At 41.3% G+C, this 23,880-nt stretch overlaps 1 protein-coding gene and 1 non-coding gene across 2 annotated transcripts; one reads left to right on the forward strand and one right to left on the reverse strand.

The window, feature by feature from the left end:
• Positions 1 to 16,110: 16,110 nt before the first annotated feature.
• LOC104587320 (uncharacterized) lies at positions 16,111 to 18,279 on the reverse strand. The gene is made up of 2 exons (XM_010244875.2): positions 17,953 to 18,279; positions 16,111 to 16,170 (listed from the first exon to the last, which is right to left on the reverse strand). The coding sequence occupies exons 1-2, from the start codon at positions 18,277 to 18,279 to the stop codon at positions 16,111 to 16,113; spliced, it is 387 nt and encodes a 128-aa protein (XP_010243177.1).
• On the forward strand, positions 18,176 to 18,282 carry LOC148801291 (small nucleolar RNA R71). The gene has a single exon (XR_016084873.1). It is a non-coding gene; the product is annotated as a small nucleolar RNA R71 (small nucleolar RNA).
• The last annotated feature ends 5,598 nt before the right edge of the window (positions 18,283 to 23,880 follow it).

Below are 23,880 nucleotides of genomic sequence, written 5' to 3' on the forward strand. Positions count from 1 at the left end.
CTGCTGATTCTACTCCACCCTATGTTGTGTCATCTTCAGTTGGAGCAGTATTTGGCATTTTCCTTGGGTATGAATACCTTCATTGGAAGTTACTGCTACTTCATATCAGGTATTTCCCACTCCTACCCTTTGGTTTCAGATCTGGTCTGGTTTAGGATTCAAGATTGATCATTAAAAATGCAGTTTTCTAAAATAGGGAATGTGATTCACACATGGGAAAGAAAAATTTTTGAAATTTCGCCCAACCTACCTGCAGGGTTCGGCTATCCATATGATGGATCTCTCATCCCTTAATAAAGAGGTAAGGGATTGATCAATCCAATCATTTACTATGCACCCACTCCCACTCAAAATTTATTATTCTATACTTAGTTGCAATGGTTGATCTCCCTAGTATGTTGCTTCATTAAACCGCCATCATTTTTTAGGTGGTTGGGGTGGGGGGGATGTGAGCTAATATTATTATTCTAGTCCTTTAGATGGTTCTTGAACTCACCATTTCACCATCTCTATGAGAATACCTCTTTATGTTTGCTAGAGGGTTAAAGGCAGAGGGGCCACAAATTCTCATAGTTTAACAATTGCTAAGGTCGTAAACAACATAAAATAAAGGGGAAAGAATCATTCTTGGTCAATCCCAGAATTCCCCTCAGTATTAGTTTTTATCAATTTATTTTTGGATTCAAAAAAGTTGTTGACCAAATAGGTATGGTCCATGTTTAGAAAATTAGTTAATAAATGTTTGTAGGGTCAATAATGGGGTCTAGAGAGGTGAAGATGGATTTGAGATAGATAGGTTTAAAGTTTAAACAAAATTTCTCAAGATAGTAAAATAAAGAAAATTAAGAAAAACATAAAAATTTGAAATTTTGTAAAATAGTCTAGATAGAGGGCATGCAAGCGGCAACTAAGTTTGGTAGTATTTTCTCATTAGGGAAAAAACACTTTGTTAACAATAAAGAGAAGAGATGAGGAATGAAAGGTCATTACAGAATGTTGGTCCCAAATAATTTTTGGCATTACTTTTATTTATTTATTTATTTATTGCATAAAGAAGCTGCTCTTATATATATCATATTGTCATAAAAAAATACTACTGCCAACATGAACAAATCAGCCATTACATTATATCATATTGTCATAATGCTTGTTTATGTTTTCCATTTGACCATGCTAGTCATGTTTGATTTCCTTCTTAGATATTGTATGCATGAGTGTTCTATCCATATGCAAATATATGGTTTAGATTCTCATATTTCATTTGATTCTTGTTTAATTTTCCATAGATGTGCATAGGGTAGAAGAGATGTGCAGTAATCATATCCAATAGCCATTTTGGAGCAGATTTGCATAAGTGTTGTGTAGGAGAGATGATGTGCAATAACCATATCCAACCAGAGCCTTATTGTTCAATTAGATTCTAACTGTTGAATGCAGAGATTGTTTTAACATTTGTGAGGATGATGTGAATGCTATCATCTGAAACTCGAAAGATGTTGTTCAATCAGATTCTAACCAACAGTTTCAACTATAGTTAGCAGCAAGATAATGGTAAAAATTTACAAAAGTAGATCTTTATCCAGATGTGCCATACCTAGACGTCATAAATTTTGAGTGGTTCTAGTCTAAAAAAAAATTGTGTGTTTCACATATACTAGAAAATGTTCTTTCCCCTTCTAAAATAGCTAATGGTGAAAGGGTTAAATTGGCAAAAGGTGAAAAAAATAACTTATCCAAGAAAGTGGGTATTGAAAAAGAACATGGGAAAGTAAGTAATGTTATTTACCTAAATAAATTAAACAAAAAAAGAACATGGGTAAGTGCAGTTACCTAGGCAAGTGTTACCTCGGAAACACTTACCCAAGTAAGTGCATTTACCCAGGTAAATATGTTTCCGAAAAAAGAACATGGCCTTAGTAGTGGAAGTGTTCTTTGCAAATATACCTGATTTGCAAAATCAAAGCAAAATTTCATGTGACAAGCACTATAAGAAAAATGGTCTAAGCAAGCCCTCTCTAGTCCACCACCTTTGGTTGCTTGTTCAAAGTTGTTCAAACATCTCTAAGGCAGCGGTATGTCAGAACCGCTGGCTTGGCATTGTCAAAAGCGGCAGTTTGGACTGCCAGCTCAAACTTCGCCAAACATTAACTGATCCTTTTAGATGGCAGTCTGGACCATATCGGCTTAGATGTTTCTAACTACTGCCTTAAGTTCTGCCAAACATTGCTAAACTCTTTTAGATGGAGTTTCGGACAATGCCTTAGACTTCACCAAACATTGTAGATGACAATTATGTTTTCTTGTGAGTGAGATTGAAAGCTATGGTGAGATATATCTAGGTTTCTTAAATCCTATGAAAGAGCCTCAGGGCAAATGATAAACCTCTGCAAATCTGAGATGTTCTTCAGTCCCATCTCTCCCCCCTCTGATTCAGAGACTTCTGTCTGGAATCCATTAGGTAAAGAGAGTTAGCAATCTAAGGGTGTATTTAGGCCTTCCCTCTTGGATAGGAAGATAAAAAAAAATGGAGGCGTTTAGCTATATCATGGATAGTGTCTAAAAGGGAAGAGGGTTGGAAAGAAAAATTACTCAATCTAGTCGGCCTATATCATCAACTCAAAAGTTCGTCAGTTTGGGCTCTGTTCAGCTCGAGCTTGATTATGAGCCAAGCTTCCTACAAAAATTAAAAAAAATATATATACATATAAAATAGTATTTTTTATTTCATATATAAGAAACAAAAAATTATACAAACTAGTTATTATTAAACATATAAAAATAATAATATTATTATATATTATTAAATATAATATATAAGCTTGATTAGGTTCATAAATCGTATGAATTAAATTTGAATAACTCGTGAAAAGTTTGATTCATGCCCATCCTTACCTATGTCACTCCTAAAAAAAGAATTTTGGGATTGGGTGTTGGAAAATGGGGTCACTTTAACTTCGGAGGAGAAGCTCTGAGGCGCGTCTGAAGACACTGTCTTTAGAACGTTATTTGCCCCCTCTCAGTTTTACTGAATTTGCTGTTGGGTTACAGGTAAATCCTTTCTCAGGATACAACAGAGCCTTGGACGAGAATCTGCAACTAGCAAAGTTGAAGAGTCTTCGGAAAAACCTTCTGTGAGACTGTAGTAGACCGGACTGAGTGAAAAAGAGAAAGTGGATTTCGAAAATGTGTATTTTTGAACTCTGATTCATGCTCTTTAAATAGTTTATGAAGATGTATGAAAAAAGGTAAATGCTAGTTTAGAAAAGGCATTTTGAACAGTCAAAATTTCGAACATTATGACTATTTAAAAAGTAATTAACAGTTAATGACTGTTAACTTTAAATTATGCATCTTAATTATTGGATTCTGGCCTCTAGGTATAATTAATTCTCAATACTTAGGACATGACTTAAGACACTTCTAAAATCTAATTTCTAATTGTAAGGAAATGTCGAATTTATTTATTTCTGTCTACTCCTTGGCTTATATGCATAAATAGTAGCAATGTCGTTCATGGTACTGACACTATTCACTCATCATTTGTAATTTGGAATGCGCACTGATTATGCCAGGCTTGCCAGAGAGGAACGAAGGGAAGATCTTCGCGTCATTCCACAGCATCTGTCCCAGTCAGAGATCTTACTTTGGTCATGATCATATTTTCTAACACGTGTTCTTATTCCATCAAGTTTTACACTATATTCAGTTACGGATCAAATGGATCGAGGTTGACGTTGACTGATGAGAACTAAGAGATGAAGGGTGATTCTCTATTGCTATTGTCCCTCTTGGTGGCGTTCACCTTTCACGCTGTCTGGAGTGATGAAGTATGAATCTGGTATAGATTTATTCGCTAAAGTTTGTATTTGATTTGTTTATAAAACTCAAAAGAATAATAATAAAATTATTTATTGACAATTAGGTGTCATTAGCTACTATATCAACATAACAGTGAATATACATCTAATTATTGAGTAAAGTGTTAAAATAAAATTCTCAATACATAAATCAAAGCTAATTTTTATGGATCTCTATATATAAAAATCAATATAATGGACTAAATGCTGAAATAATGCCTACGTGGCAGCATTTATTAAAAAAACGCCCACTCGGCCAATATCCACATTCACAACATCCCATGTCTGCCAATTTGGTATGTAAATAGAACCGGCCGGCCCAGCCAGCAGTGTTCAATTGTTTCGTTGCTAAGACTGTCAGAGGACAAAAGCCTCACTTATTGGTTATTGCAAAGCCAGACCCAGACCCTCCTTGTCCTTAATTGAAAGCAAGTGGCCCCACCATTTCTGATGGGTCAATAATATTGTCTAGCCTTGTCACACTCATTAAACGGGCCCCACCCAATATATAGATTATCTGATATGGGTGCATTGGGAACAATCTAAGCCATCCAATATGTGGATATGGATGAGATGTACACCGTCAGTTGGTGAGTGACATGGACATTATCTTTGACAATAATGGATGTTCGGGGGACCCACATCAATAACCGTTAAAAGCTTGGGAGTGGTGGGATACGAGGTAGGGTCTCCGGAAGATGGTAGTACATCAATTATGTTTTGTCTTTTAGCTTTTTGTTCTCGCAACATGTCCATCTGGCATTGAAATATCACATCACGTGGAATGTTTGTAGCTTATGCTCATCTGGCCTTCTTGTCCTTTTCTCCTGCCATACCATAACCAGCATTGTTGCGCAACAAGTCCGTTCGGATCTCTCACCGGGTCATCCTGTCCTTCCAGTTGAGGTTTTCTGATCCTTTTTATCACGCTAATTTGGGATATCTTTGCCTTAGTCCCCGTTCGTTTCGTTTGACGGTATTTAACAATAATGGCTATGTTGGTTAATTACCCGATCCGCATGTTCATTCATCGCTGTATTTTGTTTTATAAGGATGTTTGGTATCAATGTTATTTATTCAAAAAATAGTGTTAGAGTTAATTTAGCGTTTTCATTTTTTGTTGTTTATCATCTTATTTGGTTTAGATGTTTTTTTTGAAAATATATGGTAAAAAAGCTCATAAATCACAACGTCAAATTTGACATTTACTACACATGACACTTGATTTGTATTAAACAGATTCTACATTCAACAAAAACAGTGATGAAAATCATCTTACCAAATAGCAAAAACGTAAAAATTATTGTTTTACTAACTAAATAGATTAACATGTATCATCTTGGGCATAAGATTTTTTTTTCAAAAAACACTCACATTACCAAACACCACCGTAGTAAATGACACTCTCTCCCTTTTGCCTCTCCCTTTACCCAAACAAAATTTTATGTAGAAAATGTTTGCTTTGGTATATGTTTGGCATTGATGTTGTTTGATGTGTGGGTTGGAAAACGGTGTTTTTTTTTTTTTTTTTGTTTGGAAACGTTGGTGCCAGGTAGGATGTTTTCTGGAACAACAATAATATTTCCTGTTTGGTACTAATGCTCCAAGAAACGTTTTCAATACTAGTACCTATTATTTAGTGTCACGTCATGTCCTTATCATTGTCATCTCATGTTCCTGTTGACAACAAGTTGTAGCTCCAAAAAATACCAAATTCAGCGTTACTCTAAGCTATGCCTTTCCAATTTTTAAGACATAATTTGAAGTACAGTTTTTTATGGAAAAACAATTCCAAACAAACAGACATTTTCTAGAATGCTGTTTTTTTTCCGATGTAACACTGATGTGTTGCCGTTTCATGGAGCAACGGCATCGATACCAAATAGACAGCTTGACAAACTCATGTAACAAAGAACGGAGCCTTACTTGATAGTTGATACTGACCTGGTTTAAACTTGAGTTTTTGCTGGGTCGGGGCGGAGACAGATCCGGACCTGATTTGAGAGGATGAGTCTATAGGGCCTTGACTTCTTTGCGCAGAGGGGGCCAACCATGTGGATGTACTGTTGGTATTATTTGTTCTGGCGGCAATTGTCTCCACGTGAGTAAATACGTACATAAGATTCGAAATCCAATAAAATCCTAATAAACATGTGTGAAGCATGTTTATTAAGGAAAATCCCAAAATAATTTGGAAAAACTTTCAACTAAACAGAAATTAAAGACAAAGATAACTAAACCCTTCAAATCTATTATTACTTTTTTTTAATTTTCAAACAATTAAGCTTGTTTGTTGAAATCATGGTCACAGATTAGGCAAATTTTAAAATTATGATGAATTAAAGAAACTTATGATCTCAAGCGTTCAATTTGCCAGCTTAACATTGAACATTTTTCCACCACAAATCAATATGGTTGGATATATTGACCAAAACCAAAAGTACAGCATGGTATTGCTATACATTGAAAAACAATACATTTATTTGGTCATTTAATCAGTTGTCCACATCTTCGAAACGTCATTGAACCGTTCAACCGGTGACCCAAATGGGTCCCAGACTCCCAACTATTTTGATCATGGTTTGGTTTTAAAAACTGGTTTGGAAATGGAATCTCTTTTCACTATTAGTTTCCGGGTCAAATAGTTCGATCATTCGATCTGAATTTTCGTTAAATGGCTTTTGGGTCAAAAATCAAATCTGGAGCCCTGATCATTTTCCAGGTCAAACAATCTGATTGTGCAGTCCAGTTCAATTTTCAAAATCATGATTTTGATGGTTTTAAATTTTGTATCACTACAATAGGAACCCGGATTTCCTACTCACTTTTCCTATCCACACTGTACTTGTGTGAATTGCAGCCACACATCTCTCAATTCATAATAGAGATGTGAGAGATGTGTGGGCCGTGTGACTACAATTTAGGGCGAGTAGAGAGTGGGTAGAAAAAGTGAATAGAAAATCCCATTTGTACAACAGGTTGACTAGCCACTAAGAAAACAAGTGTAACCGTAGAAAAAATTTATACAGTTTACTGGGTTATTTTGTTGATGTTCTCTAAGAAGCTTTACAGCTTAAAAGTAGGCAATCCTTATTAAACTTCCTTCCTTTTATGCCTCAAAGCTTCAAATTCACTCCGGGTCTTGTACCTGCTAAGGCTGCAACTCAGGACGGGTTGGCCCTAACCCTAACTCAACCCAATGGTTGGGTCAGGTTGTTGCTCGGGTTAGGGTTAGGGTTGAAATTTATGAACACAATTTTACTTCAGGTTGAGTTAGAAGACTCTATAGTACATATCATATAAAAATATATGCTATATATATGATTTCATGCATTGATTTATTTAGATGCATGATAGTTGTATAGCCCCTACCACATACTATCATTTATTTCTTTTAAGATAATCACTTCACTTAATCCTAATCGGAAATACTAAAATCTTAATAACATTTTTTTTATGTTTTTTGAATATTTTATTCTTTATCTCCTCTTTGTTGTTTGCCACCCATAGCTTGCTACCCAAAAAAGATCTATTATAAGTTATAACTCATAATAAACTATAATCATTTTAAACACTTTTTTTTCTAAATTTTGTACTTAAGGCTTAGTTTGGAAGGAGTACAAATACAAATATGTACAGTACAAATACATACAAAATAACATAAAATTTATGGTTTTGTACTCTACAAATTTGTATTTGTACTCCTTCCAAATTGAGCCTAAAGAACCAATAAAAACATCAACAAACAATAACATAGGATTAATATATGTAGTGAAAGTTGAGCTGAGATCTGAGATTAAGAAGTTCTACGAGATTTTAAGAGATGGGAAGAAGGTTGGGTTGGGGTTGGCATTTAGAACTTAGGGTTGGCCTTAGCCCGACCTAACTCGGCCCAACTTGCAGCCCTAGTACCTACAATTTGTTCCCACATCTCCATTCACAAAACATCATTGTCGTGTATTAAGAACATTTCCCCATGAATGATAAGAGAGATATTCCCAATGCACAACTGTAATGTGTTGTGGGTGGAGATGTGAGAACATATTGTAGATAAATTGAGAGAGAAGCCAAATAAAGAAAAGTTTGCTTGAGAAGAACACAAAGAAAAATAGAATTCACATCTGCGTGCCAAAGCATATCCCATCCATGTATTGGGAAAATCTCCCACTGACAGCTTCAGGAGATGTTCCCAATGCATGTTGAGATGTGCATGTGGGGCATTTGTGGGGTGCATATGTGATCTCTAGAAAATAAACAAAGGGTAAAATTGTAAATGACTTAAACCTCCCTCAACTTTACCCTAAATATTGAAACCTCCCCCTCTTTTTAAAATGGACTAAGATCTCACGTGTTTGGAAGTTGTCATGGGACAAAAACCTCCCCTCTATTAGCAATTTGTCAATAACATTACAATGTAACACATGTGAAGTGTTTTTTTTTTTTTTTTTTTTTTTCTGAAATAGGCAAAATTGTTGAAACCTCCTTTGAAGTTTCTGGCCATTGTTGAAACCTCCCCTAATGTTTGGGAATTGTAACCAAGTAGATCCCTTTGTTAGAATCCCCTAACAAGAGGCACAAAATGTCCAAAATACTCATGCAATTACTATTGAGGGGCCAGTTTTTATAGAAAAACAATAACAATTAAAAAAAAGGGAATTTGAAATTGCAACTTTACCTTTAAGCGGTTGGTATGAAGGGAAAATTTGAAAAATAAATCAAATTTAGAAAAGAAAATGAAAGGGTTTGGGCTGATGATTCATATGAAGAGAGAATTTGAAAAATAAAAATTTTGATGAAAGCTAACTATGTAGTTATTTTGGACATTTTCATGCCTCTTTATAAAGGATTTTAACAAAAAAGGATCAACATGCAACTATGTAACAAAGTCAAGGGAGGTAATTGCATTACAATTATCAAACTTGAAGAGAGGTTTCGGCAATTTACCCAAAAAAACCTAATTTTGCAATAGCGATAAAGTCAACAGTCACACCTGCTTGTGATCAGAGTTGTTAATGGAAGCTGGAGTGTATCATGAATTGAGGGAAATATCTTTAAAAAATACTTGAAATTCATGTACTGGGCAACCCTACTATGGCATAAAGTGTTATAGAGAAGAAACATCTGCTGGACAAAATACTAGTGGGCAATTAGTCTACATGTGGAACAATCTAAAAGACAAATGAGCTTTGCTAATAACTCTGTACTAGAGACCCTCTCTCTAACTAGGCTGTTAATGGTCCGGGTCTGGTTTGGGACAAGGTAGAACCATTCAGAACCAATTGTTAGAAGTGGTAGTACCAGAACCAACAAAGCCCTATAGATTATGCAAAATCAGAACTAGTACTGAACCGGTGTGTAACCTGGTACAATCGGGTCTGATGACTCAATCAGACTCGATTAAATAAAAAAAAAAAGTTAACACTCAAAGGAAATATCAAAGGAAATTTGAACTATGGAGCCGTTTATTAAAAATCAAATAAATCTGATCTAATTTAGATGACAGGGAATGCATTTGCAGTATCTTTATCAAAATAAGTTGAAATATTAAATACCAAATATATATATACTACTTTAAAAAGTACAAATAGCCTCATGAATATTTCTGAAATTTTTTGACGACAAAATTTACCCCTATATATATAAATTTATTGATAAAAATTGAGGGCAAATATGGTAATTGGTTATTAAAATTAAATGAGTTGAAAAGATGTAATTTTAAGATATTCAATGCACTTAATTCACTCTCACTAAATCCAATATTTAAGGCATTAACTTGCACTCACCTCCATACAATTATATATTTAAGGCATTTTTTGTTTTTTTTTTCTCATTATTAAATTCTATTAATCAAATCTATAAATAATAAATTAATAATTCTGATAATAGAAAAACTTATACTTCTAAAATCTACCAAAAAAATAGTGTTTTCATCTAGGTGGTGGTAAGAAATTAAACCATTTTAGGTCAAATGGATCAATCCATGTTGCTACAATTAAATAATGAAAATTCAAAAATAAATAAAACACAAAAAAATATAAAAATTAATAAAATGAGAAAATTTTTAACATCATATATTCGACATACTAAACAATAATAAGAAATGTTTTTATTAATGATCGAAATGGAATGCCAAATATAAAACCAATTGGAAATAAAACTATTTTCCTATTCTCTCTCATTAAATCTCATATATAAAGTATATTTTTTCATTAAATCCTACATTTAAGATATACTTTTCTCGACATTAAATTCTACTAATTAAAACCACAACATTAATTTTAATAGTATAAAAATAAATATTTTAAAAAGTCACTTGGAAGCAAAACAATTTTCTTTCTTTCTAGTGGTGAGTAAGTAATTCAACCATTTGGGGTCAAATAGGTTAAAAAATAATGCCATAGATAAATAATGAAAGATTAAAATAAAAAAATGATATTGTTGATGCTCAAATTGGCTGAGGACAACAAAGTAATTTCGTCGCTAGGCTCTGGAGGCTGGCTTCGAGGGTTCGGAGAGGTTGCTGCCGAGGCTGAGGTATGTAAGTCGAGGCCGAGGTATGTAAGCCGAGGCGGAGGAGGCTCCGAGCACTGTAGAAGCCGAAAGTGGGTGGCCGAGGTACTGCAAGATAGAACGTCAGAGGCCCCGGGTGAGAACCCAAGGCAGAGTCTCCGACGGTCATGTTAGTATGGGGTACGAAGAGGGGAACCAGGATATGGCTTGTGAGCCCAGTTCCAAATTCAGACTGGAAATTGTATTTTTCTTCCTCCCTTACCTGGAGGGGGGCATCCCTATTTATACTTGAGCTGCCTATAGGTAGGTGGAGATGAACGCCTGAGATGGGTGTCGTACAAGGGTAGTTAGAGAGCTCTACGAGGACGCATGGGCGCCCCACGATTGGCTCTGTACAAGGGGAGCAGGGTAACCTCTACTGTAGCGGATCTCATTCCCGAATCTGGCACTCATGGGCTGGGCCTCCCAGCCTCAAATGGTTTGGGTTAGGTCACCCCCATCACTTGCCCCCCACTCCCAAGGTCGAGAGAAAAATTCAGCTTTAGCTGATTGGAGTAGTAATGGTGAGCACCAGTGGGCCCGGTAGCCAAGGTGTACTCTGCTGTGGCGTCCTCTTTCTTGTCTCTGCCTGGTTTGTCTTTATAAGTTGGGCCAAGGCTGCTAGTGGTCTATGGCACTACTACTTTGGACAAGTGACCCGGGAGGCACGCTCAGCGTGGATGCTCTAGTGCCGTCATTTGGGTTGAGGACCAATGGAGCCGAAGGCTGTTTAGGCCGAGGGCCTATGAAATCGAAGGCTGTTTAGGCTGGGGGCCTATGAAGCTGAAGGCTGTTTAGGCCCGAGGATCCGTGTGTGTGACGGTCTTTTGGTTGAACCAGTGTGCGCGCTCGCGGGAACAAGTCGCCTGAACTGGCGGCCCTCTTTGGGCAGACGTGCCAGTCTATCTCGAGCATCATTTCGTCTTCCAAGGGTGAGCACTCAGGAATGCGGCATGGCTGGATTGCAGGTGCGGAAGTACTTCTCATCCGTTATATTTGAGATGATCTGAGTCGTTATTTGTACGTTGCTTCGCCTTCCAAAGCTGAGTGTCACACGGCGTGCCATGATTGAGTTGTGGAGGCAGTGGCTTCTTAGCCATTGGATCTCGAGAAATCTAGGCCATTGGTTCCTCTTTAAATAGGTGCTTCAACAATAGAATTCTTGTCATTTTTCCTCCAAGTGCTTTCACCTTCGAGTGAACTCAGCTCCCAGATTCTCCAGTCTTCAACACTTTACCTTCACTTATTTTCCTTCCACTCCCCTTGTTAGGTAATTTCCAACGATGTCTTTCTCAGATTCTGGACCTGAATGCTATGAACTTCCGAATGTATCGGAGGGGAGCTCCATTTGAACCCCTTCTCCCTTTTCCCCTTTAAGCCCTTCAGTTTCCATTCCCCTTTGGTGCGAGGTGGAGGTGCTCCGGGAGAGGGTTACCTCCAAGGGAGCCGAAGGCACTCACCGAGGCAATGACCCTCCCTGTGAGAGCACCACATTTGTGATGCCAAGGGCTACCCCCAGGCCAAGGGGGAGCAGGACCCGGACCTCATCCCCGAGATGAGGGTTAAGAGTGTTGCTGGGGTAGAGATCGGGGCTGATCCTTCTCGCCCAAAGTTTGAAGGTTCTTTGAAGTGGTATCAAGTCAAGGCCCCGACAAGGCAATACTTCATCCCTTCGTCCTATGGGGTGAGGGTGCCTGAGGCGGGTGGTTGGCCATGGACTCCCAAGGAGGTGGAGATCTGCGTTTGTTAGCACTTCCTCCAATTCGTTCTTCGGTTCCCCCTTCATCCATTGATATCTGACATGCTAAGGGTGTATAGGATTACCCTTAGCCAACTGGCGCCCAATGTGATAGGAACCATTGTGGTGATGCTGGTGGCGGCTCTGCTCCAGGGGGTGGAGCTGATGCCGAAGCTCATTCGAGCGGTCTTCGTGTTGAGGAAGCACTCTTCCGAAGCTGGTGTCTTCTACTTCCAACCCCACAAGTCCAAGCCCGTAGATAACCCCTCTTCCGTGCACAACTGGAAGAGTAAATATTTCTTTTTGTCTTGTCTCGAGGGCTGGTCCTTTAAGTCGGGGTGGGGAGAGGTCAGCTTGTCTGTGGAGAAAAGTGTCCCCTTGCTTACGAGTGAGGAAAGTGATGATCTCACATGGCTGCTCAACTTGGGGAGAGTCTGAGCCCAGCCCTTGGTGGAGGAGGAGATCCCATTGGTTTTCGCGGGACTCAACCCTACCCCCCTTGGTAGGATAGGCCACACAACTCCTTTCCACATTTTCCTCGCCTTTGTCTTTGTGTAATGGCACTAACTGTTGTTTTGCTTGTGGAAGTGCCGATGAATTCTCGGAAGGCCATACTGGACCGTGCCCGCATGATACAGAAGGAGCGGGCGAAGGTTGGCGGACAGATGACTCAAAGGCCCATCGAGGGCACGCTAGCCTAGAAGGAGAAGGCATCGGCCCTTGCAAAGAGGGGTCTTCCCGCCAGGTCCCTGCCAAGGGGACGAGAGCATAGGTCCCTACCAAAGGGACTTCTTCAATAGCTCTCTCAAAGGGAGCCACTCCACAAATCCCCACGAAGGGGAAGGGGCCCGTCGAGGAGGGCCAGTCGGGGCGTAAGGAGCAAGTGCCACAACAGCCAGCCGAGGTTCCGAGAGGACCTGCCAACGGGGTCGAGGCAGGGAGGAAGAGGCCGACCGAGGAGGCCCCACAAGGAGCGAATGGGGCCGTTTTTTGCTCCTACGCCGTTGGAGGAGCTTGTTCAGGGGTCTGACCAAATCTTCCGCCCTGAGTGGGAGATCTGCGAGGGGGACTCTATCCACAACGCGGGAGTTAGCCCGAGGTTGGTGAGTGGGGCTCTCCTGTTGCAGGACCACTTCTAGATGTTGGGGATGGTCCCGAACAAGTTGTACGAGCAAGGGTTGCAAAGCCTAGCTAAGGTAACAGCTCGCTCCCCTTTCCTTTCCTTCTTTTCTTCGTTTATCTACTGGGTGCTAATTGTTTTCTCGTTGCAGGTCTGTCTTCACTTTGTTGGGCTAAGGGATTAGCTGAAATTGACCCTAGCCAACATGGACAAGCTGGAGGCTAAGAAAGACAAGCTTTAGCAAGTTGCCACCACTGTTGTGGAGAAGCGTTCCGAGTTCCAGTGATACTTCGACAATGAACAAAAGCTTCACATGGAGACCAAAGAGAAGTTGAAGAAGACGCAGGATCTCCTTTCCCAAGAGTAGATTGAGAGGGCTCATGTAGAGAGCCTCATTTCTGAGGCCGAGGCCGAAGTAGACATCGCCGAGGTGAACAAGCGGGCGGCCGAGGAGGCAGGTAAGAGGGCTGCAGAGGCCGAACGAAAGGTAGTCGAGTCTAAGAAGAGGGCCCAAGAGGTAGGGAAACGAGCCGATGAGTTGGCCGATCTCGCTTTCGAGGCTTACTTGGATGGGATTGAAGACACCAAGAAGGCACTTGCACCGGTGCTATCAGATTTTGATGCCGAATCTTTGAAGGTGATCCCTGACTCTCCTGAAGAGGCTGTTGATTTTGCACTTCCTCCTCCGGCTGGTGGCGAGGCTTAGGCTAGGCTTTTTCTCTTTTTTCTTTCTCTCTCTCTTTTTTTTTGACATTGTACATATCTTTGGCCTGAGGGGCCGTGAGACAATTTTGTAAAGACGAAAATTTTGTACATAATGAAAATCGGTGGCATTTTTTATCTTTGCCTCAAATGTTGTACTTGTACTTTGCTGTTTTGTTTTTCCTTGTACTTTTTGCACTTATGCTTTTGTTGTCGAAGGGTCCTTAACCCTTCAAGAGAAAAATCACAACGTGAGACAAGTATAGCTCTCTTCGGTTTACTTTGCTTTATGCGTGAGGAGCATGGTGGAGGGGTGGCCAAGGCGAAGCCTCCACGACTAGGCCGGGGCTTGCTTGGCCTACCACCCTTCTTAAGCATTCACTTAGGCAAGGCCGAAGTGGGGCATGAGGCTCGCCTGGCTCTCCTCCCTTCGAATAAATAGCAAGATGACCTATCAACGTGAGAGTGGGGCCGAGGCTGAGCTGAGGCTCGCTTGTCTCCTAATCTTCTAAGTATTGGTTTCGGCGAGGCCGAAGTAGCTTGCCGTATTGAAGGGTGGACGAGACAAAGTTGAGGCCCATCTGGCTCTGGGAGGCCTAGGCAGAGCCGAGGATCGCCTAGCTCCCGTATCCCTGTACATTAGCTTCAACGAGGCTGAGGTGGCCTACCCTATTGGGGGGTGGCCAAGACAGAGCTAAGGCTTGTCTAGCTCCGTGGGACCTGGGCAGAGCCAAAGCTCGCCTAGCTCCCATATCCCCGCGTACTTGTTTCGACGAGGCCAAGCACAATGCTCTAAGGAGGTTGGCTTCCTTTGCTGGTAGCGCTAAGTGTGAAAGTTTAGGAGGCTAGCTGCCATCGAGGTGGGGCACTGAGGCACATGAGCCCCTCGGCTGTCTTGGTGTATTCTGACACATTAAGTCACAGATAGGTTGTTCGTTACTTATTCGCTAAGTCTTGGCATCGGTCTAACAAGGGAGTACAGTCCTCGGAGGAGGCCATGCGCCTTTGCCAGTCGCGAGGCCGAGGAGGAACTTAGTAGGTACACGCACTAAGCATTGAGCCGAAGAGGAACTTTGCTTCATTCATCCAATAGTTTCAAAAAGATATCACAATCATTTGTAGTACTTCCGGAGATTCTTCAAGTTCCATGTCCGAGCTACAAGGTCTCCTTCTTGATAATGTCTTTCCCTACTCGCTACTGTTAAGCGGCTACCCATATCCATGCTTGCTCTCGGGCTTCTTCCAATAGATCTAAGTTTGCTTTAAGGGCTTCATCATTCTCGGCTTCATTATATGCCTCAATTCGGAGTGTCGATTGGCCGATCTCTGCTGGGATTACTGCTTCTGTGCCGTAGGTTAAGCCAAAGGGGGTTTCTCCCATGGCTGTTTGAGGCGTAGTTCGGTAAGCCTAGAGTACACTGTTTAGTTCTTCAGTCCATAGGCCTTTAGCTCGGTCCAATTTGGTCTTCATCCCATCCAGTATTGTCTTGTTGGTGACCTCGGCTTGGCCGCTGGTTTGAGGATAGCCTACCGAGGTGTACTGTTGCCTGATACAGAAGGAGGCGCACCACTCCCGGAACTTGGTGTCATCAAATTGCTTCTCGTTGTCGGTGACCAGCATGTAGGGTAGGTCGAAGCGACAAATAATGTTTTTCCAAAAGAATTTTTGGATGGCTCGCATTGTGATGGCGGCCAGAAGCTCGGCCTCTACCCACTTAGTGAAGTAGTCTACTACAACAATGAGGTACTTTCTCCCCCCTGTGGTCGGAGGAAAGGGGCCAAGGAGGTCCATGCCCCATTTAGCAAAAGGCCATGGGCTGTTGAGGGTTGAAAGTGTGGTGGCCGGTCAGTGGATGATGCGTATTGCTTACACTAGCAAGTGCACTAGCCGATCAAGTAATAAACTGATGAGTAGAGTATCGTTCCCACAAGGATTTATCCAACAACTACTAGTAATAAATCAGTCAATTGTTATCTGATAAACTGAATTCTTAACCTAATAAAAATCCGAATTCCTAACTAGCAAACTATCCTAATCAATTCAGATCAAACCACCTTCATGTAGAGAGAAGCAAGGTTGTACAAGAACACTAACAGATTCGGTCCAGCAATTAATTCATAAAGTTATTCAATTGAATTGGGATTCAACCATGGTTTGGTGAAACCTTAATGGCATGAGCAGCCTCTCTCGAGCACAACTCATCCTATCCATGAGTGACAATTCTTATATCTCTATCATGAATATAATCCCCATGGATGCATTAAGAGTAAACAATTCAAAGGACATCAATTCAGATTTGAATGAACACCAACCGAATCACACAAATTATCTCTAAGATGTGTTAGATTCAGTTCTTGGTTAGCATATCTCATTACCTAAATTCTTTCTTAAGCAATTCATGTTAGACAGTGTATGCCCTTAGCTCCAATCAGATTAATGTACATTATTACATTTATTGTAAATTTATAAAGTACATATTTGATTCATGTTATTGTGGTGTGTTTCTGTGTAATACCCTTAAATTGGACACTAATGAGACTTGTGTTAGTTTAGAATGTTCACAGTCGTTAGATAAGTCTGGGGAGATTTATCCTACTAAGGCTGACACTGATGTGCCGCCAAGTGTTGGGGTGGCCTGTCCCAGCTGCCAGGGTGAGACCCGAGGTACATGCAATGTAGGTTTACTTGAAACCCTGAACCATACCAGATTTCCAGTATGGCCCTGGACCTTGGAGATTAATGGGCAAAACTGGAAAGTTACACCTGACCCCTAGACTCGATTATGATATTGCACTAGGTGTCAGATTGGGTTGTCTTTGATATGCCAATCAGTGAGATCCTTAGAGGGGGTCAAAACCTCGATATGTTGGGACAGTCCGAGAATTCATCTGAGTGGGTGATCATAGTGATAGGATCAGCCCCTTTGTCGGACAAAGGTAATGATCGGGGATGCACTCTCTGATGGAAATCAAGATTGCCGGTAGTCGATTTCAATCGTTGAAATTTGTTTTGCAAAATATATTTATATACGAATATACATATATATATATATATATTATGGTTTCAAAATGTTTGCAAAATGGTTTTAATTCCCGGGATCCATGTGAGCAGAGAGTGTAGCACTGTTCCTTGTAGCCGAGGGAGAGGTCCTCTCTTGTCAGGCAATGTTTGATCATTATGGGCTGAGAGGTTAAGTGTAAGACCATTGAGGGTAATACCTGATGGGATAATCTTGCATCTGCCCACAGTCCCCGGGTTTTTAAAAGGTGGCTTGGCCCAGGGATCACTTAGTGTAAGTGTTGGGCCCATTAAGAGCCCATGGTGATGGGCTCAGTGGTTCACTATCTATTACAGTGTATTCGGCTAGGCCTTGTAACAAAGGCTGGGCTGAACCCATGTGGCTGATGTGTAGATCAATGTTTGGGTCCCGCACCATACAAAGAAGCCCAACTGGGCAGCAGTTTGGAGGGTTACTGAGCACATGTACTTTTTGGGCCTAAAGCCCATTTCGCAGTTCTACTCATTCTGGTCTGTAATTAATTTTTTTTTTTAATTTTTAGACTGAATGTATAGGTATTCGATCTGACGTAATATTAATAGAAAAATTAGGGTTTTCTATTTTATTTTATTCAAGATCAAAGCTGCATGCGCTGGAGAAGGAGAATTCACAGATGGGAAAATCGCTATCTGTGATTTGTAGTTTATGAAACTGCAAACTGTGATCTAACATTGGTTTTGCAGGTTTGAGGTGTGCGAACAGCCCTATTACTGATTCTTGCTTATTCTTTAATCAGTAAATTTAATTTCAGATCGTTTATTGAATTAATTCTTTAATTAAAAATCAAACCCTAGACCCATTCGAACCAGATTGGTCAAAACTGGTTGGACTGAATCTGTGGTTCGATGGAGGCTGATGTTAGCCCTAATTTCCCACTTTTGGGCCAAGGGATTGATATTTAATTGAAATATTTAATTCAGCCCACACCTGTAGGGCTGTATAGGTGTCCACATTGTGAAGTTCGGACTGTCTCCTAACTTGTGCTCTCTCAGAATGCCATTGGTAGTTGTTTGCATCCATCTCCTCTATGAGTGCATGGGCAACTTCAGAGGTTTTGTTATTGATGGAACCCCCAGCTGTAGCATCCATAATGGTCTTGTTGGCTTCGGTTAGCCCATTATAGAAGGTTTGGACTTGCAGCCATATGGGAAGTTCATGATGAGGGACCTTCCTCAACAGCTCCTTGTAACGCTCCCATGACTCATACAATGACTCTCCGTCCTGCTGAAAGAAGGTGGTGATATCATTCCTCATCTTTGCTGTTTTGGACAGAGAAAAATACTTGGAGAGGAATCGGCTTGCCATTTCATCCCATGTTGCTATAGATCCAGCTGGCAAAGAATTCAGTCAAGTCTTGGCTTTGTCCTTCAATGAGAATGGGAACAACCTGAGCCTCACCGTATCATCACTAACCCCATTGTGCTTGAATGTATCACAAATTTCCAAGAAGTTGGCGATGTGAGTGTTCGGATCTTCATGAGCCATGCCGCAGAACTGAACCGTGTTTTGTATCATTTGAATGATGGATGGTTTGATCTCAAAATTTTTGGCAGCTATAGTTGGTCTCACAATGCTTGAAGCAGCCTCGGTGAGGGTTGGTTTGGCATAGTCCATCATGGCTCTTGGTTCAGCCATCTCTTCAATTTCAGCTCTCACTTGCCTAGAAGCTCTAAGGCGGCTGTGGAGAGTTCTTTCAATCTCGGGATCGTAGGTGGTGCTCTCCGTTTCACTTCTGCGTGTCATAAACTGTACAAGTAAAAGTCATAAAGAGGCTAATATACACATATCAGAAAAGCAATGTACCAATCCAAGAAAACTGAATACTACCGAGAAAAAAAAAGAAAAACAAACAAAGACAATGAGCAAGAAGAAAGGAAACTACTTATCAGCAGTGGAGGCTAATATGCACATATCAGAAACATAATATACAAAATTAAAATCAGATTAACAATGGCTAATGGTTCCTAATATTGTTGTAATAAATCCCTGGCAACGGTGCTAAAAACTTGATGTGTATTGCTTACGCTAGCAAGTGCACTAGCCGATCAAGTAATAAACTGATGAGTAGAGTATCGTTCCCACGAGGATTTATGCAACAACTACTAGTAATAAATCAACCAATTGTTATCTGATAAACCGAATTCTGAACCTAATCAAAATCTGAATTCCTAACTAGCAAACTATCCTAATCAATTCGGATCAAACCTCCTTCATGTAGAGAGAAGCAAGGCTGTATAAGAACACTAATAGATTCAGTCCAACAATTAATTCAAGAAGTTATTCAATTGAATTGGGATTCAGCCATGGTTTGGTGAAATCCTAATGCCATGAGCAGCCTCTCTCGAGCACAACTCATCCTATCCATGGGTGACAATTCTTATATCTCCATCAAGAATTTAATCCCCATGGATGCATTAAGAGCAAGCAATTCGAAGGGCATCAATTTAGAGTTGAATGAACATCAACCAAATCACACAAATTATCTCTAAGATGTGTTAGATTCGGTTCTTGATTAGCAGATCTGATTACCTAAATTCTTTCTCAAGCAATTCAGACAATCCAAGAATCAAGAACAATTCGGCCAATACTGTTCTAACAATTAAAACCCTAACCAAGAAACATCAAGAATGAATCCAATCAATCGAATAACCCTAGAGAACTAATTATAGATCTAAAACATCATCAATCATGGTTCAAATTCTAGCAAGAAAGAGAAATTAATTTACAAAATTGCATGAAACCCTAGCTGAATTCAGTTACAAATTGTGCAGAACCAAAGAAGAAGACAACCTAGAATTCTGCTTCAATCTTCAATTTCTTAGATGTGATTCTCCTCCAATACGCATTCAGCAACCTTCTTCTTCCTCTAGATCTTCTCTTTTCTCCTTTCTTGCGCCTCTTCTCTCTCCGTTCTCCTTTTGGGGGTTCGAACCCTTTTCTCCTTTTATACTTTTCTCTTCATCCCTCTCTCTTCTAAAAGGTAGCCGCCTTTAGAACCCCTTGGGCTGCACTTGGGCCTCCCACTTGGTGGGCCGAAAGGTCTCCCTTGGAGAGTCTCGGCCGGGCTCTCTTCTTGGTGTCCCCCATGGGGCTTTGCTTCTTTATGGGTCGAAAGTGCCCTCCTTATGACTCTCGGCTGGGCCTGTCTTCTAGATGGGCCGAATTGCTTCCACATTTTCCCTCTCAACATGGTTTTATGCTATCTTCCCCCTAAGCTGGTCCACACTCTTGAATTCCTAAAATCATTCTCAATTAGGTGAGAAATCATGCAAATTATCATCAAAACCATGCATAAAACAATAGAATTGCTGTGTAGCTTGTGCACACATCAGTGGCATAAGTAGGCATGCCTCTGACATGGATCACACTTTTGCACCAATCTAGCTACGTCCTTATAGAGGGTAAGCCAGAATTAACCCTGCATTAAGGCTTTTTGGTCTAGGGTTCTCCCACCGAGGTGGTTACCGCAGATGCCTTCATTAATTTCTTGTAGCACATAGCTGCCCTCCTCTGGATGAAGGCGTCGGAGGTAAGGCAATGTGACGGATCTTCGGTACAACTTCCCTTCCAATAGGGTATAGTGGGCTGCCTGTCGTTTGAGTCATTTTGCCTCATTTCTGTCTTCGGGCAACCATCCAGTTGATAGGAAGTTGACGATGGGATCCATCCATGAAGGTTCGACCTCTATAGGGAGTACTTAGACTTCTTCAATGGAAGGCCAAAGTAGCTTCTCGATGTGCATGTCCCGGATGAGAGTTCCGCTCGAGGTACTTGCCAACTTGGAGAGGGCATTGGCTCGTAAATTCTTGGCTCGCGGGACCCGTTGCAAGGAAAAGCATTGGAAGTGGTGGGATAAATCTTGGACTTTGGCGAGGTACTTGGACATGCTTTGTTCTCTGGCCTCGTACTCACCGTTCACCTGATTCACCACCAGTTGAGAGTCGTTGAAGGCTTCGACATGTGAGGAGATGAGGTCCCTAGCAAGCTGGAGACCAGCGAGGAGGGCCTCGTACTCGACTTCGTTGTTTGTTGCTGGAAAGTTGAACCTTAGCGCATACTCTAGGACAAAATCATCTGGGGTGAGGAGGATGAGGCCCGCTCCGCTTTCTTTGGCGTTGGAGGAGTCCCCAGCAAAAAGCTTCCATCAAGGTTGAGCCTCATCGTCCACATGATCCTCCTTAGGATTTTCTATGGGCTGGCAAAGGGCTCGGCTGAAGGTGCATTCTATTATGAAATCTGCTAGGGCTTGTGCCTTGATCGCGGGTATCGGTCGGTACTAGATGTCAAGCTCAGATAGCTTGATGGCCCACTTCGTTAGGCATCCCGAGGCCTCAGGTTTGCCAAGGACAACCTTGAGGGGTTGGTTCATCAGGACCACTATAGTGTGGACCTGAAAGTATGATCGAAGTTTCCTTGCTGAAACCACGAGGGCGAGAGCCAACTTCTCTACCTCGGGGTACCTGGTTTCGGTGTTGCAGAGGACCTTGTTGGCATAGTAAACTGGCTTCTGCATGCCAACATCCTTGATGAGGACTGAACTGACTGCCTCATCTCCAACCGAGAGGTACAGGTATAGGGTTTGCCCTTCGGCTAGCCAGGTGAGGAGGGGAGGCGAAGTAAGGTATGCCTTGAGCTCATCAAAGGCGTGCTAGCACCCCTCCGTCCATTGAAACTCTTTCAGCTTCTTGATGGCACGGAAGAAGGGTAGGGAGCGGTCGGTTGACTTTGACATGAAGCGATTGAGAGCTGCTATTCGACCGGTGAGTCTTTGGGTCTCCTTCACCGTCCGCGGGGGTGCCATGTCTAGTATGGCATGTATCTTGTCAGGATTAGCCTTAATGCTTCTCTGATTGACGATGAAGCCTAAGAATTGACCTGATGTGACACCAAAGGAACACTTGCTGGGGTTGAGCTTCATATTGTACTTCCACAAGGTGTCAAAGGTCTCGGCTAGGTCCAAGATGTGGTTCTTGGCCTTCAGGCTCTTCACTACCATGTCATCCACAAAGGCTTCGACATTCCTCCACATCTGCTTTTTGAACACCTTGTTAATAAGGCGCTAGTAGGTGGCCCCATCATTCTTGAGGCCAAAAGGGAATCGCACGGTAGCAGTATGTGCCATGTACAGTGATGAACAAGGTCTTCTCTTCATCATCTGGGTGCATCTTTATCTGATTGTATCCGGAGAAGGCATCCATGAAGCTAAGTAGCTCGTACCTTGTAGTGGCGTCAACGAGGTGGTCTATCGTCGGCAAAGGAAAATTTTCCTTGGGGCAAGCTCGGTTAAGGTCTGCAAAATCAATACAGATCTGCCATTTCCTATTACCTTTCTTTACCATAACCACATTTAACAACCAATTAGGGTAGTGTACCTTTCGGATGAAGCCGGCGTCGAGTAACTTTTCGACTTCCTCCTCTATGCTCTTTCAACTTTCTAGTGCAAAGTTCCTCTTCTTCTGCTAAACTAGCCTAGAGCTCAGGTCCACGCTTAGCTTGTGTGTAATAATCTAGGGGTCAATTCTGAGCATGTCAATAGTGGACCAAGTAAATACGTCGGCATTGAGTCTGAGGAAACTTACTAGTTTGGATAGGCCCTTGGGGGGAAGGTTGGATCCGACATGAACTGTCTTGTCAAGCTCGTCCTCGTCTAGGGGGACTGAGACGAGGTCCTCGACCAGCTGGCTGGAGTGTCCGGAAGCGTGTTGTTAAGCACTTCGGAACACCAGTTTAAACATTTATAAAAGTTTTCGACACTCAAACAAATACTAATGCAGTAAATGGGTGAAAATGGGTCGTATCCACAGGGAAGCGAGGGAAAAATTAATATACACTCAAAATCCAGACAAAAAAACACAAGAGGGAAGTGCAAAAATATAAAAATTAATTAATTAAACTAAGAAAAATATAGAGTTCGAATAGTACTGAAAGTTAAAAGTGTAGAAACATAAATAAATACAAAAATAAATTAACAAAAGAAATGAAACAAAATCTGTAATCCGATTAGAGGTAATAGTCTCTGGATCTCTCCTTTGACCCTCAAACTTCTCGAGCTAGCCCTTTCGTGTTACCTGACCGAATTGCAGATCTACAGAAAATAAAATGAAGATCAAATGGAATGAAATAAATTGCCGAAAGTAAATAACGAAACTGGAATAGAAAGAATAGAAATTAAAACTACAATAAAGTAAAAGCAGTTGGGATCTGATTCTAGATGTGGCTGTAGTGGTGTTGGCGAATGGCAAGTAGGAACCCCTCCTTTTGCCTGGGCATCCTCCTCTTTCTCTACCCTTGAACTTCTCAAGATCAGCCTTCCGTCTTACTTGGGAGCCGAATCTAACCCTATCTCAGGAGCTCTTGGGTCCTTTTTATAGAGAATGGTGGATACAATTGAGATTAGAGAGAAAGAAGGGAGTGGCGGCTGGGTTTTAGCAAAGATATGGGCATCCTAGGGTTTCTAATGGAGGGTTAGGATGGTTTTGAGGTGATCCTAAGGCTGAGAATAGAAGGAGAGGGCGCCCAATATTATGTAGGGCTGAGATTTGGGCGCCTAGAAATAGATGGTGGAGATTGAGGCGCCTAGGGCTGAAAGGTGGAGATTAAAAGAGGTGGGTGGCGCCCTAGAGTGGATGGCTGAGATAGAAGATGGAATGGAGGGATGAGATCTAGTGGTTAGGGGCTGAATGGTGAGGATTAGCAGTTAGGTGGCGCCCTAGGGTTTAAAAGATACAAAAAGAATGCCCTAGAATGAGTGGTGGAGATTAGGAGTGGAGGGTGGAGATTAAACAGCTGGGGGCGGTTAGGATTTGCTAAGAAGGAAAAGAATAGGTTAAAAGGCACCCTAGGATTTGCTAAGGA

This window comes from Nelumbo nucifera, chromosome 3 (assembly GCF_055504915.1).
Source record: "Nelumbo nucifera cultivar China Antique chromosome 3, China Antique-T2T, whole genome shotgun sequence".
NCBI classification, from domain to species: Eukaryota; Viridiplantae; Streptophyta; class Magnoliopsida; order Proteales; family Nelumbonaceae; genus Nelumbo; species Nelumbo nucifera.

Excerpts from the sequence above, each read along its gene's own strand:
- LOC104587320 (XM_010244875.2), bottom strand. The coding sequence starts at position 18,279 with ATGAGGAATGATATCACCACCTTCTTTCAGCAGGACGGAGAGTCATTG. Across the intron at positions 16,171-17,952 it reads ACACCTATACAGCCCTACAG|GATGAGTTGTGCTCGAGAGA; the intron begins GTGTGGGCTGAA and ends ACTCATGGATAG.